This window comes from Symphalangus syndactylus, chromosome 2 (genome assembly GCF_028878055.3).
Source record: "Symphalangus syndactylus isolate Jambi chromosome 2, NHGRI_mSymSyn1-v2.1_pri, whole genome shotgun sequence".
Lineage (NCBI taxonomy): Eukaryota > Metazoa > Chordata > Mammalia > Primates > Hylobatidae > Symphalangus > Symphalangus syndactylus.
The window spans coordinates 45,807,703-45,822,485 of NC_072424.2; the positions used below are offsets into that span (position 1 = coordinate 45,807,703).

General features: G+C 42.4%; 1 protein-coding gene across 10 annotated transcripts in view; it reads right to left on the reverse strand.

Moving 5' to 3' along the window:
- EXOC6 (exocyst complex component 6) overlaps positions 1–14,783 on the reverse strand; it is a 364,709-nt gene that overhangs the window by 214,407 nt on the left and 135,519 nt on the right. For all 10 annotated transcript variants that reach the window (XR_008652928.2, XM_063629860.1, XM_055255403.2 and 7 more), the window contains exon 2: positions 12,044–12,158. Coding sequence is in view for 9 of the 10 variants with exons in the window: in XM_055255403.2 (XP_055111378.1) it covers positions 12,044–12,158 (115 nt within the window). In the remaining variant the exon portion in view is untranslated. The remainder of the gene's footprint in view (positions 1–12,043; positions 12,159–14,783) is intronic.

A 14,783-nucleotide genomic window follows, 5' to 3' on the forward strand; every position in this document is an offset into this window, starting at 1 on the left:
GACCCATATGATTAGAGTGGACCCAACCATTTAATCCAGGATAATCTTCCATCTCAGGGTCCTTAACCTTAATCACGTATGCAATATCCCCTTCATGTAAAAATAACATATTCACAGGTTCCAGGGATTAGAATGTGAGCAGCAGTGGGACCCACTGCCTACCAAACTTAGGAAGGGCCTTATAAAACACTGCTAATGCCCTCCTTCCTATTAATCTGGAATCTTCAGAGCAATGGATTCCAGCTATACACATCCATTGAGCTAAGATAGTCTTCCATTTCCTGCAGAGAGACCTAGCTTTTCATTCTTTTTTGTGGGAGGGGATAAAATTTGTCTTCATTTTTTTATGTTTCACTTTCAGTTTTCGAAAGGTTATTTTCCCCTCTCAAGAACTTCTTAGGTCGAGCACAGTGGCTCACACCTATAATCCCAGAGCTTTGGGAGGCTGAGGTGGGAGGATTGCTTGAGCCCAGGAGTTCAATGCTGCAGTGAACTATATAGTGAGCAAAATGAGGAGAGCAGGGCATGTGGCACATGCCAGCTTCCTATTTGACCAATGTCTCCAGCTGGGACATTACTTTCCTGATCATTCCTTACCTAGAACTTTCCCCCTTTTCTTCACCAGACCTGATACCTTTTATTCGAAAGCTGGCTCCAAGTGCCCCTGCTCTGGGAAACCAGCCCTGCTTAGGCACTCCTCAGGCCAGGCCTGTTTCAACACCTGCCCATAGAGATTACTTCAACATAAGCAGCAGTATCTTCCCTGAAATTCAAGTGAACATGGAAGGAAGTCCATTTACCACTTCTCCTTCTGAAACAGTTTTTGCTGGTTCCCTCTGAGACTTCTGACAGTTTGTGAGTACCTGGAGGTTTTAGCTAAGAATTCAAAGCTAAATGTCCTAAATAACTAATTGCACATTTGTTTTGTTTGTTTGGTTGGTTTTTTTGAGACGGAGTTTCGCTTTTGTTATCCAGGCTAGGTAACAATGGCGTGATCTCGGCTCACTGCAACCTCCGCCTCCTGGGTTCAAGTGATTCTCCTGCCTCAGCCTCCAGAGTAGCTGGGATTACAGGCACGTGCCACCACACCCAGCTAATTTTGTATTCTTAGTAGAGACGGGGTTTCTCCATGTTGTCCAGGCTGGTCTCAAACTTCCGACCTCAGGTGATCTGCCCACCTTGGCCTCCTAAAGTGTTGGGATTACAGGCGTGAGCCACCACGCCCGGCCCTAACTGTACATTTTAATCATGGACATAGATTTATCAAATATATAAATGTGGGATGGGGGAAGCCTATCCAAGGGATAAATGATTTTTTTTTTTTTTTTTTTTTTTGAGATGGAGTCTCTCTCTATCGCCCAGGCTGGAGTGCAGTGGCGCGATCTTGGCTCACTGCAACCTCTGCCTCCCAGGTTCAAGCGATTCTCCTGCCTTGGCCTCCTGAGTAGCTGGGATTACAGGTGCATGCCACCACGTCCAGCTAATTTTTGTATTTACAGTAGAGATGGGCTTTGGCCATGTTGGCCAGGCTGGTCTCACACTCCTTCCCTCAAGTGATCGCCCTGACTCGGCCTCCTGAAGTGCTGGGATTACAGGCATGAGCCACCACACCAAGCCCCAAGGAGTGAATCATTTAACGTCTGCACTGAGAAGGTTGCGGAGTAGCAGGGCACAGACAGGCAGATTGCAGATGCATGTGGAATTATTTTTTGGCAGTGGATATTGACTTCCAGAGATCAATCCAAAATCTGTCTTCAGGACTCCTGGAAGAAGAAAGATACACCAGGAAGACCAGCAGGGCAGGAGATGCATTTTGTGTCCAGTATAAAACTAATTGGCAAAGTAAGGATTTGACTTGTAAACAAACTCTTAGTCATTAGCAACTTAACTTTGCGCCATTTATCTACAGACTAATGACCTGTCTTGGGAAAGCGCCTCCCTCAGAACGAGGTTGTAGAGTGCAACTGCTCTGGTCTGGCATTTAACTACTTGAGTTCAAATTCCAACTCATCTCTTACTAGATGTTAGGCCTCAAGGAGTTACTTAACTTGATTAAGGCTCAGCTTCTTCAAGTGTGAATTAAGGACAGTAAGAATCCCTAGCTCACCAAATTGTGTGAGGATTAAAGAAGATAATATATGTATTATGTTAGCTCAATCAACATTAGCATTGGCGACTAGGGTTATCAGGCATTTGCTAGTAAGCCAGAGAGCCCAGCATTTTAGCCTCTTCTTTGATAAAATAAAAATAAAAACCAGACACATAAATGTTCTTTTTTCTAATCATTAAAAAAATAACCTGATTGTGTATCAGGGTTTTCTGCATGCTTGGTGGATGTAAACCAACTGAAATATGTTTCCTGCTTTTGTAGAGAGGGAAACAGGAACGTGTCTTTGGGTTGGATTCTTGGTTCCAGACCCACTTTAGTGAACCCTCTGGATCCTGCGCTTTTAAGGCAAGCGCCTTTCGTTGTCCTTGGGAGCAGTGCTCACTCATCCTTGGAAGCACATATCATGGTGGTGAACAAATCACTGAGTCTGTCTCCATTTCCAGGAACTGCTCCTACGTCAGGCACAGGGACGATGCCTGTATTGTTCACTGCCCAGCCCAGTGCCTTGCATATAGTAGGGGGTCAATTAATAAGTGAATGATCCACATGCAAATACTTCTCGTATTAAGCTTAATGTTGTAAATGGCATGTTTTTCTTTTTTTCTTTATTTTTTTTCTGAGACGCAGTCTTGCTCTGTCACCAGGCTGGAGTGCAGTGGCGCGATCTCGGCTCACTGCAACCTCCGCCTTCCGAGTTCAAGTGATTCCCCTGCCTCAGCCTTCTGAGTAGCTGGGACTACAAGCACGTGCCACCACGCCCGGGTAATTTTTTTTTTTCTTGAGACAGAGTCTCGCTCTGTCGCCCAGGATGGAGTGCAGTGGTGCGGTCTCGGCTCACTGCAGCCTCCGCTTCTGAGGTTCAAGCAGTTCTCTGCCTCAGCCTCCCGAGTAGCTGGGATTACAGGTGCCAGCCACCACGCCCAGCTAATTTTTGTATTTTTAGTAGAGACGAGGTTTCACCATCTTGGCTAGGCTGGTCTTGAACTCCTGACCTCGTGATCCACTCACCTCGGGCTCCCGAAGTGCTTGGATTACAGGTGTGAGCCACCGCGACTGCCCACTCAGCTAATTTTTTGTATTTTAGTAGAGATGGACTTTCACCATGTTGGCCAGGATGGTCTCGATCTCTTGACCTCGTCATCCGCCCGCCTCGGCCTCGCAAAGTGCTGAGATTACAGGCATGAGCCACCGCGCCCGGCCAAATGCATGCTTTTCGAGGTAGGGTACCACATTTACAAAAAGATTCCCCTCCTCACCCCTGGGAACCCTATCATTATCCTCTCAAAACTTGGCATCATTCAAATGTTTCTTAAAGAGTTTTAGAGCTCTTGTTATAGAATTATAGAACTGTATCAAAATGTAAAGTACAGGCAGTCTTTATACATTGGCTCTGATAAACTAATCCTTCCCAGTGGCTTTTAGCAACTCGTTTCGGATGTCCACCGTCACAGGGGCCCTCCTCCAGCTTCTGCCTTTTTGGTGTGGTGACCCCAAGTGGCCACACTCTGTAAGTGCAAGAGAATAAACAAAGCCCAGCTGGTCTGGGAGGATTCCTGCTGTAAAACCCTGTGCAGGAATCGGCTGTTCCATAAAGATCTGGACCCCACGGTGGAGAACAATAGAAGGAAATTTGAAATTGAAGCCAAATAAAATCAGTTTTTTTCTAAAATACGGGCCAGTCCTCAGAGGAGTTCAAAAGCAACTAGCCCCGGGTTTTGTTCATTCAACAACTATTTTTATTAAATGTTTGCTGTGTACCATGTTCTGTGTTACGCTCTCAGACAGGGCTGGCTCATGGTGTGTGACCTACGCAGTTGCCTTTGGTTCAATACTCTGTCATCACCATCTTGTAATTCTTTATAATTTTTGAAAAAGGAATCTACCTTTTCATTTTGCCCTGGGCCCCACAAATTATGTTGCCAACCCTGCCCTCAGAAAAATGCCCTGAAAGCCCTCAAAACTAAACATTTTAAAGTCCACTGAGCAGTTAAAGAACAATATCATTTTCTCTGAGTTCCATTCTCTCTTTCCTTCAAATAACACACCCCCCCACCAACTCCACCGCCACCACCAGTTTATAAGACAAACAATTGTCCCTGCTCTCTCCTCTTACCTTCCTTCTCCTTGTTGGTTTTCTTATTCGTCATCCTGTTCAACGCACTCTCTATTCCTCCCTCTTTCCCTGCTTAGCCTTCCTTTACTGCCTTTTGCCCTTTCTTCCTTTCCTCTCACTTGTCCGATTTTTCTCTCTCCTCTTGGCAAAATAGGATTCGAAATGTAGCTAATGAAATGATGATGATGATGATGATGATGATGATGATGATGATGACAGCTGACATTTACTCCCCGGCTAGGGATATTAGCATCCCTAAACCTTCCTATTCCTTACCCTTTTTTTTTTTTTTTCTGAGACAGAGTCTCGCTCTGTTGCCCAGGCTGGAGTGCAGTGGTGTGATCTCAGCTCACTGCAACCTCCACCTCGCGGGTTCAAGCAATTCTCCTGCCTCAGCCTCCTGAGTAGCTAGGATTACAGGTGTGCACCACCACACCCGGCTAATTTTTGTATTTTTAGTAGAGACAGGGTTTCACCATGTTGGCCAGGCTGGTCTCGAACTCCTGACCTCATGATCTGCCTGCCTCGGCCTTCCAAAATGGTGGGATTACAGGCATGAGCCACCGCCCCTGGCCTGTTTTTTAATTCTTCATAGCACTTATTAACACTTTTTTATTGGTGTGTTTCTGGCTCTTTTCACTAAAATACAAGCTCCCTGTGAGCACGGACTTTCCAGATCTTGATCTTGCTGTATCAACGGCACTCAGACCACTGCCTGTCACACTGTAAATGTGCCATTATTATTTATTTACCGAATGAATGAGTGAATGAGCATTTGCTATGAGACATTACATTTCATTAATACATTTCATGCCTAATTCAACTAATCCTTTCAACAGCTCTGTTAGTAATTATAAAGGCAGAATTTGAACCCATATCCTTGGTTCCAAAGCCCATTCACTTAACCACTAAATAAGCAAAACTGTCCCCCTGGCTAGAATATTTGGCTCCTAAACATAAAAATGTTTTTAAAGTTTTATCTAGTGTTGCAATAAACATCAGATAGCTAATGATATCACTTAAATGTCCAGCAAAAATTGGGTAACTGTATAGCCCAGTCTCATAAGACATTCCAGGCTTTTTGGAGGTGCCACAGATGCAGCAAGCCTCTGTCACAGTTAGGCCCAAATTTATTTCTGAACAATTTCTCTGGACTCCATTTTTATGTAGAACACTATACTATTCTCATTAGAGATTAAATCAGGTCATGATATTGCATTAGTATAAAATATAAGCATTCGTGAATGTGATTTTTAAAATTGACACCTCTCTCCCCTGCATATAATGCAACCAAAATAAAATTTACATTACTGTAAGCCAGGCACAGAAACGCAAATACTGCATGATCTCACTTATGTGTAGAATCTAAAAAAGTTGAACTCAGAGAAGTCGAGAGTTGAATGGTAGTTACCAGAGGCTGAGGAGAGAGATAGATGGGAAAAGGAAAGATGTTAATCAAAGATGTTAATCAAAATTTCAGTTGGACAGGAGAAATAAGCTTTGGTGATCTATTGCACAGAATGGTGGCTATAATTAATAATAATAATATATTGCATATTTCAAAATTGCTCAAAGTAGATTTTAAATGTTCTCACCACAAAAAATATGTAAGGTGATAGATATAATAATTAGCTTGATTTAATCATTCTACAATGTAAACAGACAGTGAAACATCACATTATACCCTATAAATAGGCCAGGTATGGTGGCACACACCTGTAATCCCAGCACTTTGGGAGGCCAAGGCAGGCGGATTGCTGGAGTTCAGGAGTTCAAGACCAGCCTGGGCAACATGGTGAAACCTTGTCTCTACAAAAAATACAAAAATTAGCCGGGCGTGGTGGCACACGCCTGTGGTCCCAGCTACTCAAGAGGCTGAGATGGGTGGATTGCTTGAGCCCAAGAGGCAGAGGCTGCAGTGAGCCAAGATTGTGCCACTGTATTCAAGCCTGACTGACAGAGCCAGACCCTGTCTCAAAAAAAAAAAGTTCTACACTCTAAATATATGCGATTATTATTTGTCAAATTAAAAAAAGTTTTAAAAAATTTGCATAACTCAATATTTCACACCTGCTCAGAATTTCAAGATGTTATGAGTGATTGTTTACTTCAGGACTCTAAAGTATATATTTATTAAGTCATACTAGAATATCCATCCCAAATGGAAACTAGACAATAATAGTCAACACTAATATTTATTATTTACTCTGTGCCAGTCAACTATTATGCTAAGCACCTTATAGACACTAATCATTTGAGATAGGTTTTATCATAATCCCCACTTTATAGTTTCAGAAACTAAGGCCAAAATCATACAAGTAGTAAATGTTCAGTCCAGATTAAAATCTAGACCTTTGATCTTAATGAATATACTTGATAAAATAAGATTTAATACAAATCTTACATTTATAAAGATATAAATAGCAAGAACATTCTAGAACATCCACAGTTAAATTTAACTACTTATTTTTTGTTTTAGTATGTCATTCTAAGATTTTATAGTATATACACTTTAGGGTTTTTTTTTAATGTTTTCTTTCCTTTCCTAAAAGCACGTTATCTTTATTCCTAAAAACATTAAAGTCAAAGAAATATGATATCCTGTTTGCTCTTAAACTGATAAAACTTCATGGTCAGCTTTTGGAAAAGTGCCTGAGAGAGTCTGTGAATACAAGTGTAAAACAATTATGTTATCATAAAACAATTACAAAAATTTCTTCTGGTACGTCATCTTGTACAATTCCCTTTTCCTCCTATTTTCCCAGCCCTCTGCAGGGCCTGCTTTAGACATCCACCCCCGCCCCCACAGCCCCCCACCTTTCTACCTCCCACTAACTTTGCAGTACCCTACAATGTGTCCATGATTTTATCATCTCAGGCTCAGCTACAGCCACAAAACATGCTGTGACTTCTGAACCCAAGTCGGTTCAGACATTGTGACTTCAGGACCTGTTCTAAGGGGCTAATAACACACCTGCAGGACCCCAAGGGGCATCATGAACCCCAGGCTACATCCAAGTCTGAGTCAGTATCCATGGGAGCAGGTCTGATGGGTGGTGCCTCACAGCAGGAAGTTCTAGTGTGAATATGGTAAATAAATGTTATGAACACTGCTACTACCCTATCCTAGGACCATAGCTATCGGCACTAATTTATCAGGATCATCCTCAATATGAAGATTCAGGCAACCATTCCCAATGCATTGAATTGATATGCTACTTGAAACCTATTGACCATCCTTGTGCAAGGAACTTGATAATACTGAGTAAAACCGGGACTAATGTTTCCTTGAACATGGCCCCGGACAGCCATTAAGTCTCCCAGGGACAGGCACGCCCCCTAGCGGAAGGAGCTGGCAAGGAGCCAGGCACATCTACACCAAATGGAGAGGCTACGGTGAAAATCAGGAAACCTAAACAGAATGAGAACATCCAGTGGAAATTAGCCTGTGGTTGCAATGCAATGAAAACAGTGATGCCCAGGGCAAAAGGATTAGGGCAGCAAAACTAACTGCAGACTTTACCTGCCCGTAAATTTCAGCCTACCAATATTCTGCAAGCTAGGGGATTTTTTTTTTTTTTTTAGAGGAGTCTCACTCTGTCGCCCGGGCCAGAGTGCAGTGGCCCAATCTCGGCTTACGGCAACCTCCGCCTCCCAGGTTCAAGTGATTCTCCCGCTTCAGCCTCCGAAGTTGCTGGAACTACAGACGTGCACCACTACAACCGGTTAATTTTTGTATTTTTCAGTAGAGATGAGGTTTCGCCATGTTGGCCAGGCTGGTCTTGAACTCCTGACCTCAAGTGATCCACCGGCCTCAGCCTTCCAAAGTGCTGGGATTACAGGCGTGAGCCACCGTGCCTGGCCTAGGTAGGGGATTTTGAATGCCCAAAGCTAAACCATGCTGGGACAATACAGGCACTGACAGTAGGCCTTCCTTTACATTTCTCCCTTTTTTCTTAAGTTCAGTCGCCATCTGCATGGCTAACATCAAATTCCACTTTTCAACCCTGGTATTTTCTTCTCCAATTCAAACTCTACATTTGGCTGAGATGGCTTTAATGGATGTTTCATTGGCAATGCAAATAAACCTTGGGAAAAGTATAGAGTCTCAGCTCTCCCCTGAAACCATCTTTCCTTCAAACTTAATGCTATGGGCCTTAAATACCATTTCACACACAAAATGAAAACAAATGCAAGACCTCAGAATCATCTGATTCTTGTCCACTCTTTCAAAAAGAGGGCCAAAGGAGCCAACACAAGGGCTCATTGGGAAAGTCAGGCAGGAAACGAGCTGGACCATCTGGAAGAAGCTTGTCCTGGGAGTAGCCATGTATAAAGCCAGGAGGTGGGAAGAACACAGCCTGGTGGGGTGAAAGGCATTATAGGCCATTGACAATGACTCTTGGTCGCCACAACCCACTCATGACGTCTGAGACAGAGGAGACTTGTTTTCCCAGATGATGTGTGGGAATGAGTATGCGGGAAGGTTTGAATGCTCTGCAAAAGAAATGCCATTCAGTTACCCTTGAATTACACTGGTAGAAACCATTTCTTGAGTCCTGAGTCACTGAGCTCTCTGAGCTCACCTTGTTAGGGGAGCAAACTCCACCTGGCCCAGATATGAACTCTGACCTCAAATAGGTCACCTCAGGTTGCCTACCTGCAAAACAAGGTGGGCAGGAAAAGGAAGCTAACAGAGTTCCGGATTTTACAGCAGAAAATATTTGTCAAAGCAATGCCTTTCTTCTGTGACAGGGAAAAACACGTAGGTAAACTCTTCAATATTCTCTCTACCTCAGCTTTTCCCTGGGAATGTTTCTCTCTTGCATTTCCAGTCCCGGTATCCTAACCTTTCTCTCACTGTTCATTCCAGGGCCTCATGGCAGGGCCTTCAGCTGCCTCCAGCCAAACTCCTTTTCCACCCTCTCAACCCTTATAGCTTATAGTTTTCTTTTGGTTTTGGTTTTGTTTTGTGTTTGGAGACAGGGTCTTACTCTTGTCACTCAGGCTAGGGTGCAGTGGCATGATCACAGCTCGCCGCAGTCTTGACTTCCTGGGCTCAAGTGAGCCTCCCCCTTTGGCCTCCCGAGTAGCTGAAACTACAGGCGCAAGCCACCAGCTAATTTTAAAAAGTGTTTTATAGGGACAGGGTCTCACTATGGTGCTTCGGCTGGTCTTCAACTGGCCTCAAGCGATCTCCCACCTCAGCCTCCCAAAGTGCTGGGATTACAGGCATGAGCCACTGCATGCAGCCAGAACTTGGCATTTTAAAATACTTCCTCCTCCTTCTCTTCTTTGCTGAAATGATGACATTCTTGCTGGACTGCCTCTTTTCGTTTTTATTAGAAAGGTAAGTATTTTCTTCACCATTAGCCCATGAACTCATATGAATCACATTCTTAGGGGCTTCCACAGTTGAATATTCACATCTAGATGGGGATTCACAATGGAATATTCACATCTAGATAGGAGAGGCTTCAAAGAATCCAGAGCATTTATTCTGGTTTGTGTGTGTTTGTGTGTGTGTGTGTGTGTGTGTGTGTGTGTGTGTGTTGTGTTATAACCATTTCAGGCTAAAGGTTCCTGAGGGCAGGGCATGTGTCTTACTTATATCTTAGTAACCTTTATAGAGTTTCCACAGTGCCCAGCACCTAGCAGCTAGGTAAGTAGCGCTAGAAAGAGCATTAGAGCTATGCCTTGCAAGATACGTTGGATTTTAGCAGGCAGAAGGAAGAGCGAATAATAGGGGAAAGGAACCCCAAGCTCCAGGAGGCATATTGGCAAATAGCAGAGTCTAGTTTGACTGAAATGAGAGTCCTGTCATTATTTTTCAACCCTCATATTTGGCTACATGAGCTGATGTGTTCCCTAAGCTCAGTTACAGTAGAAAATCAGTGACACACGTACATATGTATGGAAAGGCATCAAATGCCAATCTAAGAAGTCTTCATCTAATCAACTTATTAGATGAATAGTTTAGAAAATTAGGAAAGCTTTTTGTTGAATACTATCCCAGATAAAGTCTTGTTAGGGGCTTGTAACTTCACTCTACCCTGCAAAATAACATCAGTGTGTTTTAACAGTAGCCTTTGGAAAGGAGTGTTCTCACCCTTTTTTATACCCAAACATTAAGCTAGCAATCGGCATTTTAGGCCCACTGCATGGTCGTGACAGGGTAGCACCTGGGGAACATATCTATGCAGGCTTGCCCTTGAAGGTGAGGCTGAGAGAGTGCTGTGGCTGCGAAATCTAAATGATTTTTTGCTGTAGAAAGACCAGGTACAAGACTGATGCCAGGGATATTTGTCCTAAGAAGAGAAGGTAAGAAAGATCCAAGCACCAAGAAAGGAAGTCAAGTCCAACACCAGAGACAGACTAGCCGACAGGATAGTTCTGAGGACAGACAAAGTCTGTAGATGTTGGCCAGGGTTGTGAGACCGGGGAGAGGTAGAAAGGGTTACAAGTTGAAGGCCAAGGGCTCTGAAGCAACAATGGGAGCAGAGGCCATGGTAACTAAAACACGTCTAGGCTCCCTTCACCCTTTCTCTTGTTTCCACTTAGACTTAGCCACCTAGCACCTAGCACTTAACTACCTAGCACCTAGCAGTTGACCACCTACCTAGCCACCAGGTGGATGCACAAGTTTTAGAAGGCAATGGTACAATTTAAAGTATGCTCCATATGGAGAAAATTGTGGAGTTTTCCATTGCTACAAAGCTCTGATTTCTGCTATTGAAAATTACCAGCTCTTTTTCACAGAATATTTATGATGCTCAGATAAGACAAAGGTATATGTAATAGTTATAATAGAGTTGTAATTATTTTGCAACTATACCTACATATTGATAATCCAAGAATCAACCAACAAATCTCAATTGTTTACCATGTCCCTAACACTACCCTAAGACCTTTGAAGACATTCAAACTATGTTTAATACAAAGTAAGATTTAAATAGCTGGGAGAAATTTATTCAGGTTTAAACTTTAGTGGATTTAGAAGCACTTGGCCCTGGGGCCTTTCTGAGAATGAAGAGGTCACACACACACGTACACACACACACACATATCCTTCCACTTAATCTACAAATATTAGTCAACAAATATTTATTGACTGTCACTATCAAATTAAGTGATGAATATCTTGTTCCCACACTGATAGGTGTCAGAGACAGGCAGACATAGAGAATTAAATTTTAAAAGCTGCCCTTTGAACACAATGACACATAGTTTTTCATTTTAATCCTGTTCTTGAACTTTGAAAATTAATACCCACATTACCAAAGAAGCTATTTTTAAACCTTATATATTGGTATCCAAGAAGATGTTAAAAAAGAAAAAACAAATAAACCTTATATGGAAACAAAATAATACATATCTGAGCGGTCACCATACACTCAAGAAAGCAGCTACAATACAAATAAATGGTCTACATTTTTTCCTATGACTCATATCCACCCAAATGTAAATTGGCTTCATTGATATGTCTAATTGTTCTGAATGTTTTTCACTAAGTGATATGTTAAAGAAAACAATTGAAACCTCATATAAATTTATTTGGAGGTGATTGAGGTCCTTTTTGATCATTTGAAAGTCATAGTTTTTAATCTTATGGTGATGAGTTAGGAAACATGCAAAATAAAATGGATTAATTATGTCCTGTAATTTCTCTAAGGATAAGAAAACCTTGAGATTAAGTATATACAGAACTGTAACTGTTTTGCAAAAATATTTTTTACTCTTATAAAGAATTATAAAAAGCAGGGTAAAGGACCACCTTATCACCGCTAAAGAAGACACAATAAAATGCAACGGTGCCCTACCTTAAAGTAGCTTCAATAGGCAGCTCGAAAGACTGAATCTCAGCCAGGACATTCTCATAGGTTTGATCTGTTTCTTCTTCTTCCAACATCGCTCGACAGGCCCCTGATTTTCCAGCTGCATACATCAGATATTGAGTGAAAAACTGTTGTAATTTACATAAAAAATACTGTTTTCCTTATAATTGTTAGAAGGATTCTCTGTTCACCCAAAGTAGCAACAAAAACAAGCTCACTGTCTGACTTCATGCTATCAAAGTCTTTGCTTCCAAGAATGTTGCACAGCTGTTGCTGTCCTGTCTCCACTTATAACATTTTACTTATTATTAACCTTGACACAGTTCGGAAAGTTCCTGCCTAGTGCCAGCTATATTTATTCACTCGTTTCTCAAAGACAATAACTATATGTACGAATTAGAGTCATTATACTATACAAATTTATTAAATGCATTTGATTTGACAAGGCATATATATTAATATTATTTATGCTAAATACATAACCAAAGCTACATTCCTAGTTATTACTGCAACTATGCCTCCAGAAGCATTTGTATTTGTGGGCAAGGGCTTGCCCACAAACCCAAGGAGGTAATTTGCCCAGGAAAAATGAAATGTGCTATGGGATGTGATTTTGAGGTCACTAGGCTAATTCCTTGGTGCCCTGTCTATCTCCTTTGCTTCTCTACTCTGCTGTGTCAATTTCCTCCATTAGAGATAGAGCCATTAGTTCTTTTATCTCTTGTTCAAATACAAATGCTTCTGGAGGCATTTAGATCTTACTCCTTTTCAGTTCCTTATGCCTCACTGTGAATGAGCTTGCTAGATCCCTTCTGCAGAATAGGTTTTGATGGAGAGGAAGAAAGAGAATGAAGATGTCAGGGTTTTAAGAAGGCTAGCTGCCACTGAGAGGAAGAAAGAGTGCATGAACTAGAGGCCCAAAATAGCAAAGGAAAATGTGCCCTACAACCAGCCCCAAGTAGGCCTAAAGAACTAATGGGCATGTATTTCCCATTACCACTTGCATTCGATCTTCTTCAATTCAGTTTAACCTCAGCCTTCTTGCTTAATACAAGAAAGACAATATTTAAAGGAATGAGTAATGACATTCTTCCATAAGAAGCTTTTTATTTTTTTTGTTTTCATCAGACTTTTTTAAAAGCTCTGACAAAAAATTGAAGTTTGTTCTCTTAAAAATGTAGTATTCAAAGCATGCTATAACTACAATCTATGGCATGTGTCATAGATTGCATCAGTTTGTCACCCCTGCCTGCATCCACACCCTTGCCACTACTTCACTGTGGGCACAGTATTTGTCCCTGTCCCATGACTTTGGGCTCAGCCATGTGACTTCTACTGGCCAGTGATACATAAGCTAAAATAACAGCATATGAGTTCTGAGCCTGGGCTTTCTAAAGCCTCTAAGGCATTTTTCTGTTTGTCCTCTTGCACCTCTGCCATCACCTAAGAAAAGCATTCCCTGAGAGCTACATGAGATAGAGTCATCCCCACTGGTCCACAGACCTTCAGGGGAAAGTATATATTTTCATCTAGCTGCAGCAGCCTGAAACAGAACTGCCTATCCAAATCCACGCTTATGAGCCAAGCCCCAACTGAACCACACACACAAGAACAATACTAAATGACTGTTGTTTTCAGCCACAGACTGATGGGTTATACAGCAATGGCAAACCAATGCAGCATTCTTCACTTCAACCCCACCAACAGCCCCCAACCCTCAGCCCTAGTTTTGCTCCATGGCAGGACGGAACAAATGCAGCACAATATGCCTCACACCATTTCCCAATAAGATGAGTAAGTTCTTTGAGACTTGACAAAAAATAATAATTTTCAATCTATCTTAAAGTTCTTGGCTGGGCATGGTGGCTCACACCTGTAATCCCACCACTTTGGGAATCCGAGGCGGGTAGATCACTTGAGGCCAGGAGTTCGAGACTAGCCTGGCCAACAGGGTGAAACCCTGTCTCTACTAAAAATACAAAAATTAGCTGGGCTTGGTGGCACACATCTGTAGTCCCAGCTACTTGGGAAGCTGAGGCCCAAGAATCACTTGAGCCCGGGAGGTAGAGGTTGCAGTGAGCCAAGCTCGGGCCACTGCACTCCAGCCAAAAAAAAAAAAAAAAAGTTCTTTATGTGCAAGGTTTTAAACTTATACCAAATTATAAGATTATATGTGTGCAGAATGTCTATCTGATTCATATTTGTATTCCCCATAATGCTTAAGAGTGTACACTTTGTAGGCCGGGTGCGGTGGCTCACACCTGTAATCCCAGCACTTTGGGAGGCTGAGGCAGGTGGATCACCTGAAGTCGGAAGTTCGCGACAGGCCTGGCCAACATGGTGAAACCCCGTCTCTACTAAAAATTTAAAAATTAGCTGGCTGTGGTGGTGGGCCTGTAATTCCAGCTACTCCGGAGGCTGAGGCAGGCGAATCGCTTGAACCCGAGAGGCGGAGGTTGCAGTGAGCCGAGATTGCGCCACTGCATTCCTGCCTAGGCGACAAGAGCAAAACTCCATCTCAAAAAAAAAGAGTATACACCTTGTATACAGTTATAGCAGATACTCAAGAAATGCTTATCCAATGAATGAATGATAGTGAAAGCTACAAGCTGATTTACCTCTGCCTTGTAAGGAAATGGGGCAAATTATGCAAAAATCTGACAATTCTAGATTGTATTTGTCAGAACCTGAAAATACATAAATACATGATGAGAAATCACTCTTA